General features: G+C 39.8%; 1 protein-coding gene across 1 annotated transcript; it reads left to right on the top strand.

Moving 5' to 3' along the window:
- The first annotated feature begins 438 nt into the window (after positions 1-438).
- Positions 439-4465, top strand: DFL2 (Auxin-responsive GH3 family protein). The gene is made up of 4 exons (XM_089169348.1): positions 439-1045; positions 1226-1327; positions 1590-2410; positions 3827-4465. The coding sequence occupies exons 1-4, from the start codon at positions 693-695 to the stop codon at positions 4360-4362; spliced, it is 1812 nt and encodes a 603-aa protein (XP_089025474.1). The 5' UTR covers positions 439-692; the 3' UTR covers positions 4363-4465.
- Positions 4466-21810: the final 17345 nt, after the last annotated feature.

Below are 21810 nucleotides of genomic sequence, written 5' to 3'. Positions count from 1 at the left end.
ATTTTCCAAAGAACAGGCATATTTTAGGCAAATCCATTCGATATCTTGTATCTTATCGCAGTAGAAGTCGTCCAATACCTTGTCATGAGATTCTCTTGTTGAGGGGTAACCATCCAGCTACCATATGTCCCAAAACCATGACTTTTAAGGGCTCTCTACCACCACCGGACCCCCACACCCCCACACAGAAGAAGGAGAAGGAGAAGGAGAAGCCAAAACAGAAAGCTGTCAAAGGGATAGGTTTTGGTCCCTCCCTCCTATTCGTCTTCATCTCTTTTTAGAAAAGAATCTTTATACATACATTTTACAGATTCTACAAGATAATCCTCCTGTGGTCTACATACCATCGTACACACTCACCTATACCTTAGACTTCGTCAGCAGGGTTTAAGTAAATAAAACAAGAAAAAAAAGAAAACACCAGCAACAGAGAGAGAGAGAGAGAGAGAGAGAGAGAGAGAGACCCAGAGTGGCAGATCTTGATGAACGTGGCTTCAGAAGAAATATTGAATCATGGGCTCGTTGGGGTTCTTTGATAAACAGTACATGCACGACTCATGAGTCTTGGCATATAAGAGCAAACCAGAGACACCCACACAACGCCCAACTTTGGTAACATATCAGGGATTTGCCACACCATTTCTCATTCTTCACTCTCTTCCTTGGTTATTATTCATTGCTTACTGCTCCTTATGGAGCCCCAACCAGGATCACAGTCTGTCTTCTGTAATGGTAACCATAATATTAGTGGGTTTGAAGACTATGACATTATCAGATGGTTTGAAGATGTAGCAGAGAACGCAGGTATTGTGCAGACCTTGACTCTCACGAAGATTATTCAACAGAATTTGGGTACAGAATACCTGAGAAGATGGTTTGGAGACATTGAAATCGAAAACATGGAGCCAAACGCACTGGAGTCTCTTTATACCTCTTTAGTTCCTCTTGCTTCCCATTCTGATTTGGAGCCTTATATCAACAAAATTGCAGATGGAAATTCTAGTCCAGTTCTCACTCAACAACCCATTACCACTCTCTCCCTCAGGTAGCAACTCTCTATTATTCTTTGCTTATTTCTTGAGTTCTTTTTCCTTTTCACTTACATAGTTGTTGTTTTCAAGTTCTGAAGCTTGAGCTCTTCTGTGTTCATTCAAAACAGAGATTCTTTTCATGGTTCTGTGTATGTTTTTTCATTGTTGTTTATGGGATGTATTTTGTTTTGTAGTTCGGGAACAACAGAAGGAAGACAAAAGTTTGTACCCTTCACACGCCATAGCTCGCAGACTACTCTTCAAATCTTTAGGTTGGCAGCAGCTTACAGATCAAGGTACAAATAAAACCCAGTTCTCATTTCCCCTCAAAGGACAATCTTTTTCCTAATTGAACAGTTTCTGCAATTTGTGCAGTTCTCCTCATCTACTCAGTTTTTCCCCCTTCTAGTTAATGAGACAATTCAATAACCCAATTCTGAATTTACTAGTTACTCAAGTTCACCTACAGTGTGAACAATAGTCCTATATTTGTTTCATTGTGATTGAGCTTTGAATGGAAGTTCTCTAATTTAAGTAATTCTTAATTTGGTCGTTCAGGTTATATCCTATAAGGGAAGGAGGGAGAATCCTTGAATTCATATATAGTAGCAAACAGTACCAAACAAAAGGAGGATTAAAAGTTGGAACAGCCACCACCCACTACTATGCAAGTGAAGAGTTTAAGATTAAACAGCTGAAAACCAAGTCCTTCACTTGCAGCCCCAAAGAAGTAATTTCAGGGGGAGATTATAGCCAATCAACTTACTGCCACCTCCTTCTAGGCCTTGTTTACTCTGAACAGGTGGAGTTCATCACTTCCACATTTGCTTTTGGCATAGTGCAGGCATTTATATCCTTTGAAGATTTGTGGAGGGACATATGTAAGGACATCAGAGAAGGCACTCTCAGTTCAAGAATCACCATAGAAAGCATAAGAAAAGCTGTGTTGGACATTCTCTCACCGAACCCATCTCTGGCTTCAAAAATTGAAGAGAAATGCAAGGAGCTAGAAAAGTCAAGTTGGTTCTCTGTCATCCCTAAGCTTTGGCCCAATGCCAAATATGTTTATTCCATATTGACAGGATCTATGCAACCATACTTGAGAAAACTGAGGCACTATGCAGGGGATTTGCCTTTAGTTAGTGCAGATTATGGATCCACAGAGAGTTGGATTGGAGTTAATGTGGATCCTTCTTCCCCTCCAGAGAATGTTACTTTTGCTGTGATTCCCACATTTTCTTATTTTGAATTTATACCTCTTTATAGACAAAACCTGGACTTCACATCTGCCATTGATGACTTTATAGAAGGTGACCCAGTACCACTCTCTCAAGTTAAGGTTGGCCAGGAATATGAGGTTGTTCTCACCACCTTTACAGGTTCTATCTCTTGCACCCTCTCACCCCCACCCCCTCTCTCTTTCACACACACTCACAAGTGATTCACTTAAAATTTTTATGGAGAATAACTATGTTAAGCTTGCACTTAAAATTTTATACAGAATAACTGTGTTAAGCTTTACTATGGATATGATTCCCTGCAGAACTGTGATAGACTTTAGGCATGATTTCGAATGATTCGGAATCAATTGAATTGGCCAGTTCCTATTATCCCAATTCTTCGTGTACTATTTCCCACCAAGTTAGGCTGTTGATAAGATGATTGGGTCAAAATGGATGGAGACTGATGAGTATCTGATTCCAAAGGTTTTTAGCCTTGAGTTTAGATTTCTAAAGATAGGGAGAGTTTTGTTTCTTTTTTTTGTTTGGATTTCTTTGCCCCTTTAGTGACCTTTTTCGTCTGTTCTTCCCCCTCTTGTAACTGGACATGCAATGACATATATTTATGGTTTGTGGAAGGGCATAAAGTCTTCCTTGATTCGAACTAAACTGATTTCAAGACTTTGTCACCTTGTCTATTTTAATTAATTTGCAAGTAAGAAGTTTCTTGATATGGTTTTTAGTATTATTATTATTATTATTAATCACTAGTGCTGCACTACATTGCCTTCTCTAGCCTGTGACATCAAAGAGAAATGCTAGTCACTAAGTCTCCTTTTTTAATCCCATGTTACTGTCCCTGCTATTATCATCTCTATCCATGAACTAGGCAACCTAAAAGAGTCTCCTAGTACGGACGAATTAAATTGCCTGTTTACTAGCTAACCAATCTGATTCCTTCTAATTATTTAAAGTAGGACATATTGATGTAAAGCTGTAAGTTCTAACTCTACCACTTGCTGTTTTTAATTCGAAGCCCAGATCTCAGTGACTTGCATGGTTCTTGATTTTCCTAAGTTGGCAGTGATTCTCTCATTTTTGTAGATAATTAAGTAAAAGTAGCCACAGTTGTATATGACTAGTCAATCCATTGTGTGATACTTGTTTGTATCTGTTTTAGTTTCTTGGTAATGATGAAGTAATCTTGTTAGTGGGATTAAAAACTGTGTTATTGTGGTCCCTTCACTTTCTTAACACCGAATCCTCGACCAACTTGACCACTCATCATCATTACCATGGAGAAGTTGTCCATGAAAGCTGGAATTAACACTTTCTTGATTATGTCAGTATTCTGATTTGTAGTTAGTGAAGTAAAGATGAGAATAGAGGACATAGATAGAATAATAGATTTGCAACCAAGTCATTATGGAGACAGAATAAATGAATAATTGCTTCTTTAATGTCCTGTTTCTGTACTTGATGTTCTGTGGTTGAGGCCATGGATGTAGAATCTTTCTGTCGCGGTGTCAAATGAACTAATTCCATCCCCATCCTCTCTCCTTCTTTTCCTTGCAGGACTTTACAGATACAGGTTGGGAGATGTGGTAGAGGTGGCTGGCTTCTGTAAAGGAACCCCAAAGCTGAACTTTATCTGTAGAAGGAAGCTAATATTGACTGTAAATATTGACAAAAACACAGAGAAGGACCTTCAGTTGGTGGTGGAGAGGGGATCCCAACTACTAAACCAAACAAGAGCAGAGCTAGCTGACTTTACAAGCCATGCTGATGTGGTTAATCAACCAGGGCATTACATAATTTATTGGGAGATTAAGGGAGAAGTCGAAGAAGGAGTACTTGGGGAGTGTTGCCGGGAGATGGATGCATCATTTGTTGATCATGGATATGTCGTATCAAGAAGGATGAACACCATTGGGCCTCTAGAACTCTGCATTGTTGAAAAGGGAACATTCAGGAAGATTTTGGATTATTTTGTGGACAATGGAGCAGCTTTGAGCCAGTTTAAGACACCCAGATGCACTAGTAATCAGGTCCTTCTGAGAATTCTCAATGCCTGCACCATTAAAAGGTTCCATAGCACAGCTTATGGGTGAGAATGTAACAGAATTTAGCTTTGAGTGGGAAACTTTTCTTAAAGGAGGCACTTGCTCCATCTTTATTTCTATTAAAGATTGCTTAAACTTACTTTTTCTAAGCTATCAAATCAAACTGATGTTCACCTTTAGGTTGGTTCAAACTCAAACTTTGAGTGAGGTCTCTTTCAATGAAATTACAGCATTTCGGGTAGAGAAAAAGGCAAAATTCCAAGAGACCCACTTAAAAAGAGATGTAGACATGACTTGAGGCATGCCTTTGATAAGAGACAAGAACACTTTCTCATGCAATGAGACATGCAAGGATGCAATATCGGCCTTTTGAAAGCAGCCTCCAAGTTCAAACACACCACCATCATCTCTTCTGATAACAAAATGAACTCGATCTTTTCCTCTGGCTCACACACTTGCCCACATCCATATTCAGGATAGCCACCAAGTTTCAGAATTATGTCAGTATAGAAAGTTTCAGAATCTGTATCACTGTTATGTCCCATTCTGCATTATTCACATTATCTCAACTAAATCTTTGATTTTAAGGCTAGCTAGCTTGGCTGGTAAAAGAGTGGCCTGCAAAGCCACAAGGTCTCATTTTCAGTCCCTGGCCACAACTCTTTTGAACAGCAAAACCAGGCAAGTTAGGAGCTTGGAGGGTCCATGTCATTAAAGAGAATAAGAAAATGTTAAAAGATAATGTGTGTCTAACAAAACTGTGTTGAACAGTCTTACAGTTAGTTGTTTTGTATAATTGAATTCCTTTTCAACAGGCAGGTACTTCACATTTCACTCAGGGACCACAAGCATCACAGATGTACATAATTTTATGATTGCTTTTAGTGGTGGAACACACCACCAGTGTTTGAAGAAGACAAGTTGCAGAAAAATTTGGAGCTTGGTTGGACACAAGTGCAGGAGCACGGCTTACTTGCAGGTAGCACAAGCAATGAGAAAGGGTCTCCATTAGTCTACCTCATTAGAATTGAGGAGACACTTGTGTGGATGGGATTGTTATCTTTAAGTGGGCACTCACATGTCACCCGGTAACAGTGGAACTGAATCTTTTTATCAAAGACAATCTAATCTTTAATTTTGAAGATTTTTTTGTACCTTTACCATAAAAAAAAAACTTAGTCAAAACAAAGATCAATTATACAAAGCTGTTAAATTTATATATATATTATATTACACTATTGATATGTAATCTGAACTTTCTATATATTTGAGGGGGAAAAAGAGAGTTTTAATAATCCCCTTGGAACCATAGGTGAAGCTTCGTTTTATATATAAAATACTTATGCCTTCACCTCCACCTTTTATATATATGCATGCATAAACTAGTCCAAACCAACTTCAATTACACCAACAACAAAAAAAATGACTAGACCTAAAGACAGGAGAATAAATAAAAATTAAAGGAATTGAGATGATCATTTTTTTTCATCTTATGCCTTAAAAAAATCAATATCGTTTTAGGTGAGATTTTGTAAACTAGATGATCTTTTTATTTAGTTCATTCTTTTTAACTGTCATTTGAATTTTATTTAGGTAGGCTACAATTCAAATGCTTGGGTTCACACATATTGCTAATAGAACATTATAATCATACAGTATATTTCATTCTTCTTTTTCTTAATTGTGTGTCTCCTGATCTCACTCCACATGGTCCCTACACATTTAATATCGCACCTCTAAATTTGTGGTTTTATTACACTACAAACCAAACACTGCACATTCCGAGATAGTGGCGGACACCTGCAAATTAGTACTAAACATTGTACAAATGAAAGGCAATGACAAGATGGGGGGCACCACAATGTGCAATTTGGTACTACTATCAAAACACTTTCTCTCTTCCTTACATTTTCTCCGACAATAAAAATCAAAGGGATAATTACTGTTGCCCCCCTGTATTATAGCTTTATTACTAAAAGAACCCTACTCTTTATGAAATTACTGTTGCCCCCCTTAATTCTAACAGTGTTAAGCTAGTGTTAAGGTTGAATGTTTAATGTCTATTTTGTCCTTTTATAATTAAGAATGCCAAATAAAATATTATTCTCATTTAGAAAAAAAATCATATGAAATAATTTTACATATGTATTTTTATCATTTTGAATTAAAAAAAAAAAAAAAGCACCCTATTGGTAGTAGGACTTCTTAAAAATAGCTAACGTCAAATTAGACAATAAATAATAATCTATTGGAAGTAGAAACTTCTTAAACTGATAACATTAAACTAGAAAGTAAATAAAAAAAATTAAAAATAACACAAAAAATTAAGAATTACTATTTTTTTTTTATTACCAAATTGAAAAGTACATATTGAAATTTGAAAATGAGTATCCCTCGATTTTCTCTCTTTCTTTTGACTAGAAAAGAAGATTGTTTAATTAGGTTTAAGTTTTTCCTAATTACTCAGGACAGTAATATAATTTAATATAAAGTATAAATAAATAATATAAGACTATAGGGTTAATTTGGGATTTTAAAATAAATAAAATATGTCATTTAATCATTTAACTAACGGAGTTTAACAGTAGGGGGACAATAGTAATTACAAGCAAAGTTGAAGGTTGAATTAGTAATTTCAAAAAGTATAGGGGATAAATTAGTAATTAAGCTATAGTACAAGGGGGACAATAGTAATTATCCCAAAATCAAATATATGATGTGGGTTTTCATGGAAGGGGTAGTTTTGGTGTTTCAATGCTCTTAATCTCATCCAAAACCCTTGCATGAGTATGGATGAAACTTAAAAAAATATAATAAATAAATAAATAAAAATTACTTTGTCATGATACAAAATGAAACAAAAATTTTCAAGGACACTAGATGCCAAATATTTTGTAAGTATTTATTTTTCTTGTCTTATTGTAATTTGTTTTCTTCTAGGAGGACAATTCATTTTTGAAAAAACATTTCCCGCCATCTTTTGAGAAGAAATTTTTTTCTTAGTAAACGATTCATTTATTCAAACAGAGGGACCGAGGTTAAAAAGTAAATTTTTCTCAACCAAAAAATGGACTTTGGCCAAACGATTGTGTCCACAATGTACAGTTTTGAGATGATATTATATCAAATCTTAATACACCTTGCAAAGTGTTGTTTAGAGGATTTCATTAAAAAGTTAATCAGAAAATCTCACTAACATTAAATGTTGTTGACCTACATTTTTTGCGGATATGCTTTGTGGATATGCCAAGCATTATTAATTGGTTACTTTCAACAAAATAATTATTTGGTTACTGTTCCGTATGACTTTTCACAATCAACAAAGAAGGGTCGAAAATTATAATCAAAAAAATAGTTTCTGGTCAGGGATTATAATCTACTAAGGGGTCAGTGCACGCTCCCATGTGTCTATCATGTGCTTCTTTCAAATAATTGTCAAAACCCCCCAAAAAAAAAATCTTTTTCCGAAGAGTAAACTCATTTGGATCCATAATGTAGAAACGAATTTTTGTTTTCAGTAAGCCTCCATGCATTTGAATTTTGGAGTGAGGTTTTGTGTATGACAAACTAGCTTAGAAATTGGGATTTTCATAATAGATTTTTGTAACATTTTCTATTGATGCGTCTAAAATCTGCTCAACCTTTAGGTTCCTGAGGAATCACCTGCAAAACAGTGTTAGACGTGGCCCTACCCTGGGGTCGAGAGGCCACCTCCAAAGGTTAAGTCAGTTAAGGAACTAATCACAAAGCTCTGGCGAGTTGCAGAGCAGAGATTGAATATGAGAGTAAGGGAAACGATTCAGATACCTCTGTTGTGCATAGATCACTTGTTTATATATGTTTTACCTCTCGTTCTTGATCATCGGATTCGTTCATGATCCTTCTTGGTGGTCGTCCGATTGTAGGGTTTACCCTTTTCTCGGGGGTGGAAGCAGTTTCCTTATGATACACGACCTCTCCCCCACATCAATGGTGGTTTTCATGTTAAACACGATTCCCACTCCTCAAAATAGCAGTAACCGTTTTTAAGTCAATCACGTATCCCGACTTCTTTGGGGTCACGTTCATGCTTGGATTCGCAAGGTTCCTTGTGTAATGACGATTCAACCAGATGTCCGAACCCGACCATGGTTGAGCCATATTTGGCCGGAGTCAAAGATTGAACCGAAAGTAGACCCTAGTTCGGTAGCAATTTTCCCCACCGTGATTCCAACCAGGTTCGGTAATATTTTCTCGACATCATCTATTTTTAGTAAATGGGTTTGTGAAACTTAAACAATGATATATTCAAAGAGTGTTTTTTATGGGGCCCCCTTAGATGAGCCTTAAATTAGTGACTGCCCCCTCAAGTACGAGAAATGACATGGTGCCCCTTACTTAAAGTAAAATATTCCAAGTACCCTTAACGGTCAAGCATTTTGACCATTAAGTTTGAGTTGTAAAATGTTCAATATACCCATGGAACTATGTAAAGACAAAAGCATCCCTGAGTTAATTTCCCTTCATTTTGCTCCCTAGTCACCTATCATCTTCCTTCATCTCACAAGAAACCCCACCACCACCACCACTCCTCCTCTCCGAGAAACCATTTCCCATAAATGGTTCTTTGTCTCTTATAGAAAAGGGAGTTGGGATTCCGCTCCCAAGTCTCCTCTAGTTCTGTGATTCTTCCTCATTTAGCTACTAACGAGTCTTCCTCCTCATTGCCTGTATCGAACTTTATCTCATGGTAGGCCTTCCCACTGAATCCATCGCTTATTTTTTCTCTTCAACACACCAACAACCCATCGAATTTCATCTCGCTACCCAAAAAAAAAGGGTTTTTTTTTTTTTTAATCTATTTTGTGTCATCAATGCTTCCATCCCCAATTTTTTCTCTTGTTGCAAGCTTGGTTTCACAAATTTGACCAAGAGGTAATTCGATGTTATGTGGCTAAAAAATATTCCTATGTAAATAGGATTCGTGATCCAACAACCCCAACAACCGAGACCGACGCCAGAACCCGAGGCAGGGGGAAGGGAGGCCAGAGAAGCCAGACCAACCCGAACCAGGAGGACCGCGAAGAGCCCACGGAGGCGAAGCAAGGCCGGAGAACCGGAAGAAGAGACCCCCACCAGGGCAGGGGGGACAACCCCAGCAAAGCACCCGAGGCAAAACAGGGGGCGGGCGGACAAACCAGCGACCCGCGGGAGAAACCCAGCCCCGACCAAAAAGGCAACCACAGAAGAAACGGGGAAAGGAGGAGACGGCGCCGAAGAGACCGAGGAGAGCCCCCGACCCGCGGAGGAAGAAAACGCACCGAAAGGAACCACCCGCGGGACCGGAAACAACACGAGAGAAAACGAAACAAAACGCAAAAACCAAGGGAGAGAGGAACAGAGGAAGGAGCACCCGGCAGGGAGAAGATCCGAACGGAGAAACGACACGAGCCGAGCAGAAACCAGGGGACACAGGGGCCAACCAACGGAAAGACATAACAAAGCGAAGGAAAGAAAGAAAAGCAAAAAAACGGAAACGGACAACACAACGAAGGACAACACCGAAAGACAAAAGAACAGGAAGAAAAAAAAGGGAGCAAAGAAAAAACGGGCACAAAAAGGGAAGAGGAGAGAGGAGGGAAGGCAAGGAGAGGAAGGGAAAGCAGGGAACGAAGGGGAAGGGACACAGGGCAGCGAGGAAAGGAGAGAGAGAGGAGGCCCCACAGAACCGGGGGGAGAAACGAGGACCCGGAGACAAGAGCGCGAGCAAAGGGGGGAAGGAGAGGAGCAAGGACGGACGGGGAGGAAAGAGAGAGGAAAAGGGAGACAAGGGAGGAGGAGCAACGGGAGGGAGGAAGGGAAGGAGAAGAGGGGAAGGGAGGGACAGAGACAGAACCAGAAGGAGAAACCGACAGCGAGAAACAAGGGAAGAAGAAACCCCCAGGAAGAGAGCGGGGGACCCCCCGGGCCGGAGAGGAGAGAACGGGAGGCAGGAAACAAACAAACAAGAGCAGAGAAAAAGAAAAGGAAAAAAGAGGAGGGAAAGAGGGAGGAGCGAAAAAGAGAGGAAGAAGGAAAACGAGGAGGGGCCAAAGGAACCACCAGAAGAAGAGGGAGGAGAGGAAAAGCAGGCGGGACAGGAGGACGAAAAGAGAAGGAAGGGAAAGGGAAGGGAAAAACACCACCAAAAAAAACAAAAAGGACGAAGAAAGAACCCAGTGTGGAGTTGGCGCAAGAGAGTTGGTTATTGAAGGGCACGGTCGGGGACGGGGCGGGGACGGGGGGGGGGGGGACACTTTTGATATTGCAATATTTAACCCTTAGTAAAGATACTACTAAGCTACGATCTAATTCAGTTTCACACTTGCATATAAGGTGTTTGTAGTGTGGTTCTTTTACGAGAGCTCTACTACTGATGAGAGCTATCACATCCACCAACCTGGTATCCATCCACCCGAATTCCCGAGGGAGTGATCCACACTCACAAGATCAGGTCTCAAACAATCACATACCATTCCACACAATAGACCAATCATGAATAAGAATAAATCAATGTCATGAATAATATAAATAAAGAGGTAAATCAAATTACAAGGATCTTAGAAGGATCTCAAAACCAAATGTGAGTGCGCAAGTGATGTCAAAACTGAAACAATCAATTGGAAAAGAAAGTATAGACAAAACTCCTAAATTACAAAGAGTAAGTGTCTTTAAGAAAAATGTAACCTACGAATCTCCCAAGTCTATGTTGCACGAATGGTGTTAACCAATTCATGAGTTGCACTAATCCTGGTATGCGACATCGTGACACGAACATTCATCACTGTGTGCATTATAGTCCCCAAAATCTTGTACACTATACAGGTCTATCACTTACACTTCGTAATCTTGATACGCAATATATGTACCTGCAATAAGATCTAAAGCAACAAATTCCCCAAAGGGTGAACTTAAAAGAACTCAGCAAGTAGTTCACAAGCATATAACCATAATCACAGTTTAAATCAAACATCATATAGTGTATCATGATATGAAGTGAAATGCAACAACGTTACTATACTCTGACTGATGCTACTATACTCTGACTGATGCTAGTCTCTATATGGTAGACACACATTAAGATAAAACACTAACCTCCTTTAGGTAGGATCGGCCTTGAGATCCGGGTAAAGGATAAAGGCATCCCTCTCCGGCTATCACCATGGCTAAGGTTTAGGTCACCACTCTCTCACACACCATTGGCATGAGAACTGACGCATGTCAAGGATATACCTTGCCCAATGCAGGTCAATTACTCAGTCACATCAACCTATTCATATACTTCCCCTCATGCATCTCAAAATCTTAGTTCAGTATCCTCCCCTACTCTCCCCTACTAGATTCAACGTATCATATGGCTCCAACCAACTCGAACTACACCTCCTCTTAACCCTATTGGTCATCCATATATAATGGGTAGGAAGCTCTCATGACCTCTCACGGGTTGGTTATTGGTCTTGAGCTTCCATGAACCCAAACCTATTATATGCAACTCTACCAATAAATGACCCCTACAATGTGGTTGTGCCCTCTCACGAGTTGATTACTGGTCTTAAGCTCCCACCACCCCACACTGCTGCCATAGGTCACTTGGCATCATACCCACGCCGATAAGATGTGATATGACAGGGTACCTAACCTTACTCTTCTAGACCTCCTAGTCATGGCAAACATTAATTGTAAAAAATACTGGGGACATCAAAGGACAATGTCTCATACCACCACCGCCGATATCCAAAGCCAGGAGTACCCAGATAGGTATTCTCCAATTCACAATCATAACATACAACAACCTCCCACAAAGACGTAAAAAGTTCAAATCAACATTCAAAATTCACACACCAATTCAAGTCCATAATGCCTCAAGTTTGATCCCTACATCGATATCAATAACAATCGACTTGTATTCTGTAATTTCAAAACATAAATATTATTCCTTAGTCTTAGAACAATCAGAATGTGTATCAATATGCAAGTCTCATATAAAATAAGAAAGCGACAATGTTATACACAAGTGAACACCATCACCTTGCTATTGTTTTCCAACTTCAAAAACACACTCAAAGAGTATACTCACGCTTCCCAAAAAATCCTAATAACATGATGGTTAAAAGTTAGAAATAACCCTAGAGGTCTTATATCGAAAAGAGAAACAAAAACCAACACTGCAATTAAGCAGTGGTTGGTTGAGTGGGTTGCCTAGGGGTGAAGCTACTTGGGCTAGTAGCACGGGGCAACCAAGCCAATCAACTAATCTCCAAGTAAGGACAAAATCAACTCAGATCGAATGTAGGCCTCCAAATTGGGTTCTAAAATATTCCCAAAATACATAAAAATTTCTGAAATAATACTAAAACATCATTTAAGCATTCAACGACGCAAAAGAAACGAAAACCTAGCGAATCCTAAGTTAGGTCTTTTATGAAATCAATTTGGAAGAATCACGGATGAACCAAAGTGAATGGGGATTCACTTTAGAGCAAAGAGAATAGATAAAATACGTTGATACATTAACTAAAAGGCTCCTACTAGGTCTAAACAGTAGAAGAAATCAACCGTGAAAGAGAATTATAAAGAACAGGGATAAGTACCAACCTTTAGAGAAAGTTACTTGGCACAGAAAGCTTTTCGGAAGATCTACAGACTATCTTTCACCTTTGCAGGGCACTCTCTAACAAGTTCGACATCCTCTTGATGGCTATGGATAATAGTGACACATTTTAGAATGAAAACACATTAAATAGAGCCTTGAAAATTTAATTTCCAAAAATTGCACTTTCCACCTAGAACCAGGCTAATCGACCAACCCCTGGAACTTAGTTCCAAAATTAGAATCAAAGCCCAAAAAGCCCATTGCTCTGCCCTAGCTCCTATTCTACACTCCAAAAGGGTCTTACCTAATTTTTTGGGAGCTTCCACATGTGTCATCAATGAACACTTGATCCATCTACCAAATCCATCGACGTCCAAGTTAGATCTCCTTCCAAACTCTAACAGAACTCGAACTCAGCATCATCTCCATCTACTTCCATTGGTTCGGATTTCAATCCAATGGTCTCTACCTAAATGGCCCATAGTTGCCTTCTACCTGCACTTCGGGTTTTTGGACCTACAATAAGGATTTCTAAGTTAAGATCATGGGGGATTTCACATCCCCCCCCCTAAAAGAAATTCCGTCATCGAAATTGGAAGCATACCTAGGTTTTCAAAGAGATAAAGATATTTCGCTCTCATTTCTCATCTTCCTTCTCCCAAAAAGCTTCTTCAAGGGTGTGGTTCTTCCACCTAATCTTCACCAGAGGTATGGTCCTATTATGCAACTACTTGTCTTTCCTATCAAGATCTTGGCTAGTTCTTCTTCATAGGTAAGGTCTGCACCTAGACCTCCAGGGTCTTGCTGGAGGAGATGCGTTGGATTTTCCACATATTGACATAGCACCGATACGTGGAACACATCATGCACACCGACTAACAATGAAGGTAAGGCTAATTGGTATGCAATAGGTCCAACATCTTCAATGATCTCATAAGGTCCGATGTACTGAGGGTAGAGCTTTCCTTTGATGTTGAATCTCATTACTCCCTTCATAGGTGATACTTTTAGAAAAGCTCTATCCTCAACTTAAAACTCAAGGTCAGTCCTCTTCTGTCCACATAAGACTTCTGCCTCAACTGTGTTGTATTGATTCTTTCTCTGATCATATCAACCATTGCACTTGTAGCTTCTACCATGGGGCTTCCAAAAATGGCTTGAGTGGGGTGAGGAATGGCATTCCTAGGTGGGAAGGATATGTAGACCAAAAGAGCACTAGGCATGAGGGGATGTATCTGAAACACATGTAGCACGAGATGTAGTTGGCTTTGCATTGGGCTAGACTTATCCCTGACACACGCCAGTTCTCAAATCAATGGTTGGTGGAGAGTGATGACCTAAACCCGAGCCATCGTATGATGTGGTTTGACCCAATTATCGTGGTGAACCTAAAAGACATGCTTGAGTGTCGTGAGGGAGAGTGACTCGACCACCCAAAGGAGGTTGGTGTTGTAACTTAATGTGTGTTTACCATAAAGACTACATTCATTAGAGTTTAGGATCATATTTGCATCAACATCATTACCATCCATTATTTCTTTTCAACTATATTGTATATAAATGTGTGTGACTATTGCGCGATGTGTGATTATATTGACCTCACTGAGTTATGTGGAACTCGTCCCTTGATGTATATTTTCTTTAAATTCTATTGTAGGTTATGAGGACTCATTTTACTTGGAGGGTCCGGCAGCGACAGAGTCCTTCGAAGGACCGGAGGGAGAGGACACAGATATACATGGAGAGATGTGTTCGGGGACTATGCCTAAGGAGTCCAGCCATTTTCCCGAAACTACCCCTAACTAGGCAAGGGGCTATCAACCGGCCCGATCGACCGGCCCTTGGTTTCCCCCTCAACCAAATTCTGATTCCGGTGATTTTTAGTTTGATTTAAAGGTCTTTCAAGGGCCTACGTTTGGGTATATTTACCTCGTCATTTGGATTTTCATTCATCGATTTTCAGACGTTCCAAAATCTCTTTTTAATACCTCCATGATTGACTTTCTCCCTCCCCTTAAACTCTAAGAGAGTGGCCTAGTCATCAATAGGGTCATCCATACCATGGGGTTCATTTTCGAACCTTCGGTCTCAACTCGAATGGCCCATAGTTGTCACCTACTCGAGTTAAAGGGTTAGAAATCTGAGGGATTCCACATCCATTGTTGAACAATTACTTCTTTCAAACTCTAATTTTGTTTAAACTAACTTTGAGATAAGATTTGAGGATAATTCTAATAACTCTTGATACTTTGATACTTGATACATTATTTCCTTTTCCTACTTTTGGATTATGCCATGTTGTATTATTGTTATGGATAGACTATGAAACTAGATCCTGTAGTGTTATCACCCCCACGGGTATTTGGTTGAGTCTGTATCCGGCTGAGTGAGGTGTGACAAGTATTGTCCCAAAACACATTCCAATCATCCCAACTAATCCCAAATCAAAAAGTCCCATTTGGTTCTCAAAGAGTCTCCCACAGGCATCTCAAATGGGTGGAATGAAACCAACCAGCGCTCAAAGAGGTTGGGAAACACAATGGAGAAAAAGAATAAGCATTCAATTCATACCAACTTCCACCATTCCCATCATTGTTGCAAACAAGCACCACAAATACCATGAAAGAATGGTTGAAAATAGAGGTTTCTAGGTCTTCTTACCTCAACACACAATTATATATGTAATCCGCGCTTCGGCACTGCCTCACGTGCAAGCATTCCTCCCAACTCCAAGCTATTATCCTCTCCCAAACCCTCAGCCTCGATCCAAGTAGCATAAGCATTTCATTTATGAGGTTAGAAAGCAATAAAATAGGATTTTAAAGTCTGAAAACCCGAAACTATCGTTTTCTAGGTAGAGGGTGGTCATTCAAATTGAGCCCCTATCAACCGGCCCTAAAACTTTCACATGCAAATGCCTTTTTAGATGGGCTTTGGAGGGTAGGCTCCTCTAAACATTTCTAAACTAATGGTATACTTGATCTTGGCATTGGAGTCCTCTGGCATAGGTTTTTGTGTATACCAAAATCTCATTTTTATGTCTTTTTGACTTATTTTCTCTCTCCTCTTGAAATCAATTAGGGTAGTCGGGTTTCTTCTAGTTCATCCAACTCCATAGGTTGGATTCTCAAACTTTTGGTCTCAACTTGAATGGTCCAAAGTTGCTCTTCTACTTGCACTTCGGGTTCATAGACCTAAAACGATGGGTTATCGGATTAAGACTTTACGGGATTTTACACAGATGGTGTTTGAAGATGTATCCATGAATTTCATTATAGGTTTATCGGCTGCAGGAGGAAATAAGGCAGCAATACTAGTGGTGATTGATTGACTAAGTATGCATATTTCTTACCCTTACCTCCCCATTTCATTAACCACAAGGTGGCCTCTATCTTCTTTAGCGGGGTAGCGTGGCTCCACCTCCACGGTTTGCAAAGTTAGTTGGTGGTGGAAAACAATAATAATATTGGATCCACTTAGGGCCCTATATGGAAAATGAAACCTCAACCCATAGCTAGGGTCATGAAGCGCTTACAGTAGCAATTACCAGACATTTGAGGGTCATAGTACTGAAGCATAGATTAGGGTTGGAAATGATTTGAAGATCCGGGTTCAAAATTAGGGTTAGCATATATACGATGAACGCAACTAGTCCAGAAATCTCAGAAGAACAGCGGCTGGCCTTCAAGTTATTAGAATCAAATAATAACCACGAAAAGAATCTGAACCCATAAGCCTGGTTCTGGTCATGCTTCCATTAAGATTATTTTTCTAGTAGGTTGATTTATTCCAGAGGAGCAGAAAAACCAAAAACAAAAACGTATCCAGTTGTAAAAGAAAACCCCAAAAAAGGCAGGAGCCCACCGCGAAGGAAGAAACGAAAACGAACCCAACCAGAAAAGAAAAAAAAAAAAAAAAAACAAGACGGGACTGGGAGGAGCAAAGGTACGTGAAGAGAGTTGACTAGGGTCCCCCACTGGGTTGGGGCCTAGATAACTCCATTTCGGTCACTAACGAATCCCCCCTCCCTCCCGCGGCCGTCCGGAACCCGGGGCCCAAGGTTTGGGTGGATCTTGGGGTGAAGACACTTTTGGAACCCGTAGTGCAGGCGAAGGGTTTCTATGCACATTGTGCAATACTGAGTGCTTACGGTCAATGATCAAATGATGATCCAAGTCGAAATCTAGACCATCTGATTTTTCTTCTTTTTTTCTTTTTTCAGCCATACCTATCTGTAACGAAAAAAATATGCAAAATGAGTAGTCGAGATTTCAACCTTGTCCAACCTGTTCAATCTTGGTCGTACGCAGTTCAGTGTTCACTGAAGTTGAGCCCCAAGAGCAGAACTCAAAACAACCAGAGAACAGACTGAAACTAAAACACGCAATAAAACAGCAATAACCCACCAAAGAATGAATCAAGAAACAGACAAAGCAATCTGCATCAGGCACTAATCCACAAAGGAGATCAAACCAATTACAAGCACAACCAGAGCACTTTACAAGACTATAACTTTCTGAAATCTTTCAAGCTCAACTCAATTACTTTTGCTCTCACTTCCCAAGAACCCTTTACACTCAAGTCACTCAAAATCGTATCATCAGACATCATAAGACACATTCATGTCTTATATAAAACAACTTGTAACAGAATAAACTGCAAGGAACAAGGATATAATTCTAAGTAATAAGGTGGTTAATCTGACTGTTAACTATGAAGACAGGTAACTGGTCAAGCAGAATTTTAGAGCCACTATAAACAAATCACAAGGTGTCTTCCATCCTATGGTGTTGGTTAAGCCATTAACAACCCTAGGAATACATGGGAAATGGACGCCAGATGAGTAAAAGAAGGATTAGAGAAATCTTGACAAAACCTTCATTATAGAGAAGAACAACTATCATAGAGATCACTCTGGAGAAGGGATTGGACGCAAGTCAAACTATCACTCTCAATAATGAAAGAGCCTTCCTAGCCAGGTATCTATCAGCACATTAGAACAGTAACAAATTCACAATACAAACAAAAGGACGATTTGATGTGTCTCTAATACACAACGGCACCCAATCAGTAGAATTAATGCTTTCTTTAGTGACTTGTTTAAAGAGGAAAATTGTAGCTTAAAAACACATTCTAAACAACAGTACCCAGTCCTACCCTAGAACCCTAATCTCTAGACCATAACCCTACCCAACCCTACCAGAGTAGAAACCAAACCCACTCTCTAACCTACCTAACCAATTTTTTCAATTCAAAATGCATTTGTTTTCTAGATTTAATTAGGGTTATGGTATTGGTTTTTTATTTATATTCTCTTGCCAAAATGAAAACATATGGAATTCCTAAAATTATATTGATTGACACCTTTACTGCATGGATCTTGACATTCCTACCCTGTCCTTCCTCATTAGCCACCGTATCCCTATTAAGCTGAATAGTCTCTAATGTTGGACTAATCTAGAGGATATTGAACACTTACTCTTCTCTTTGCCCCCTTCAATCCACACCCATTTGGGAAAATCGCTCTTCTATGTTTGGCCTTGCTCTTCAGCTTTAGTAGGGATTGGGATTGAGTCTTTGAGATCATTTTCAAGTTCTATTATTTGTTATCCCTTTAGTAAAATACTCTTCAATACTATTATTATCCATCACTTATGGTATGATGAGAGAGGTATCTCAGGAGACGGACTTTAAATCTAGGTTCCTTGACATGATTTGGAAAGTCATCCACTTTATTTATTTATTTATTTATTTCAAATTTCAGTTAACTCCCTCCCTGCCTCTAATGTTGATTTTTCAAGAAGTACATTCACCGTTACGTTGCCTCATAAAGTCTTGCCTTCCTCTTTCAATCTACTCCTTGAAGATCGGTGTTCTTTCCCTTCTTCGTACTCATTTTTGTTTCCCCTGTTATATTTTGCTATGGGACTTTGATAACAACAGTTTATTTATCAAAAAAAATTTGAACTTTGTCGACCCACTTGAGTGAAAGACTGATACCTGAATAATTTGAGGGAGAAAATAAGAAAAAGGCATTGTAGCATAAAAAGCACATTTTAAACTGAAATTGCTTGGATGTTGTGCATTAAATGCACAGTATCGTGCTGCCTAAGGTCAAAATCGAGACTAGAATTGAGATTTCGCTCTCAACTGTTCGTTTCGTAAAAGTTGTTTTCAACACTTGTGTGAAATGAGCGATCAAGATCAAAATCTCGATCCTTGTTTTGATCTCAACCGTACATTGCGCGGGCAAGACCCTTTTTAAACAACAGCACCCAATCCTACCTTGGAAAACCTAATCTCTAGACCCAAACCCTACCCAACCCTACCAAAGTTTAAGAACCCAAACTCTAACCTATGTAACCAATTTTTTCAATTGAAAATGCATGTCTTCTATATTTAATAGGGTAATAGTATTGGTTTTTCGTCTATATTCTCATGAGCAGTATGGTGGTCATGATAAAAGTGTATTAAGGTTCGAAAAGTCGCCTCATGTCGCCGTGTCGATGGCAAGCGACCCCACCGACACGACGACATGTCACAACATTTTGGGTGACTTTTGGAGGGGTGTCGGTGAAAAATCAACCCCTGGCTCTGAGGAGTATTTGGGGTCATTTGGGCCTAAATTTGTTGTGTAGCCTAATTTGAGGCCAATAAACACACTGAGAGCATTATTTTGACCTAAAACATCGTCTAAACTAATGTTCCTGATCGACACATGTCTGGCTATATGCAAGCAAAATTGGTAGTCTACAAAACTCATATAAATCAACGTAAACATGCAAAGAGAACACAAATGCACAACTAGTAAGAGAAGTACTAAGGTCTACAATTTATTATGCAATTACAAGATACAATGCTAGCACTGAAGTACAGTAGAGTAGGCAAGTACATAGAGTCATCCAATCATCTCAAATCTCAAATTCTCAATACCAAGTATTGTGCCTTGGTGGATCCAACTCCTCCTAACTCTCCTCTGTCCAACCCATAGTGGCAATCATCCAGTCCCCCAACCATTTTACATGTTGATCCCATGTCATTTGATACTGATAGTTGTCAAGATAGTCCTAAATTGCAGCTCTATAGCAGTCATCTTCCGCCTCCAAGAGAACTCCCATGTGAGGGAAGTAAGAATAGGGCCAAGGAAGGTCCTGCAGGAGTAATGATGGTACTACTAGTGCAAGTGACTGTGCAAATGGAGGGCCTGTCTACCACGAGCCAAATATGGACTCCACAACTAACTCTGACCCTAAGAGACCATGCTCATAATCACTATTGTCGTGTGAGTGCCCATAATACGAACTTCTAAAGGGGATACCCATACCCTTACCATAATATCCATGAGGAGGAGGGACACCACAAAGACCGATAGGCCCATAAGCAGATGTGGAGCCTACAGACTCATCCAAGCTCATGGACTATAAAGTTGTCCGCCAGATCCGGAGCTGAAGGATTTACGTAAGAACCGTAGCATCCATAAGATCCGTGCGGAAAGATGACATCATCATAACCACCTTTTGTCCGTACTGCTTCCCATGGCCCTTCCCCTTTCAGTTGTGGCTCGTATCATGACCACCATACTGCTCACCACCATGATCTTGATGTGTATCTGAGTGGGGGTTGTTGTGTCTCTGGTAATAGAACATGCAAATGCTCTTCAAGTCCTCCACCACCATCATCATCATCATCCCTCTCAATAGATTGGGAGCTAGTGTGTCATTTGGATTGCCCTCTTGCATGCTTGGTGCCACCATCCAATCCTCATCAATAGTACCAGTAATCTCTTGTTCATGTGCCTGCCCATCTTGAGAGGCCATCAACTCATCGACATCAACCCCTACAGCTTAAGCTAGCTCTAGGTCACGCCTCCCTCCAAGCTAGTCCAACACCGGCTCACACCTGTCCAAAATCCATTGAGTGAGGGGATCCCACTCATTTGCACCCACCTCGAATCTATCATCGAGATTGATGATCTGCCAACTATTCTCAGCTTGTTCCTTGGCATGTGGTGTCTTCAACCTCATATTGTAGTGAAAAAGCACTAAATCATTTAGGCGTTGGCTTCCCAACTAGTTCCTCCTCTTGGAGTGGATTGTGTTAAATGTACTTCAATTCCTCTCGCACCCAGAGAGGGCAAAGCAAGTCTAAGATAAGATGTTGATTGCTAGTATATGGAGGTTGGATGCACTGTTCCCAAAGAGATATCACCACTCAATTGCATTACTATAAATACATTAAGTTAGAACTTAAATACTTATCATAAAATCAATTTATGCATCTAAAATCTAACCTGGATCACTATTTTCTCTGCCCTGTATAGAAACATATGCACTAAAGGACCCAAATCAGTCCCTAAACAACTTGAACTACAATCATTGTATTGATAGTTAGCTAAAGTCTTTAAACAATAGATACAAGTTCTAATCGTTTGAAATCTTTGATATTTCACCTTGTTGTGGCAAAATGATTGGACCATCTAATCCCGCTCCAACCCTGAAACTACATGCAACAGGGCATCCAGTAGGTTTGTGTCGAACATGTTCACTATATTGATATCTAGGGTTTAGAAAATAGGTTGTACAATTACAAAAGCTTATAGTTAGAATTGAATGATTACGAATACCTACAAGTCAACAACCCACAATATTTACTTACTGGCCCTGTGCAAGGGATGCATCAAATGAGCGGTCCATCGTGCATACATAATATCCAAGAAAGCCTTTGCCGTCCGGGGCTTCCTGCATATATGGCAACCTTCATACGCTCAAGGGTTGCATACAGGTGGGGCATAGTGGGTCCCCTCTAGGAGGAGTCCACCATATGCAAGACCATTATAATGGGCTCTAAGGTCTGCAACACTACAATCACATTTTTTCAATACTCAT

This window comes from Hakea prostrata, chromosome 9 (assembly GCF_041222555.1).
Source record: "Hakea prostrata isolate BN-2017 chromosome 9, UWA_Hpros_2, whole genome shotgun sequence".
Taxonomy (NCBI): Eukaryota; Viridiplantae; Streptophyta; class Magnoliopsida; order Proteales; family Proteaceae; genus Hakea; species Hakea prostrata.
Note: the sequence above shows the minus strand (reverse complement) of the source record. Positions and strands in the feature narration are given on the sequence as shown.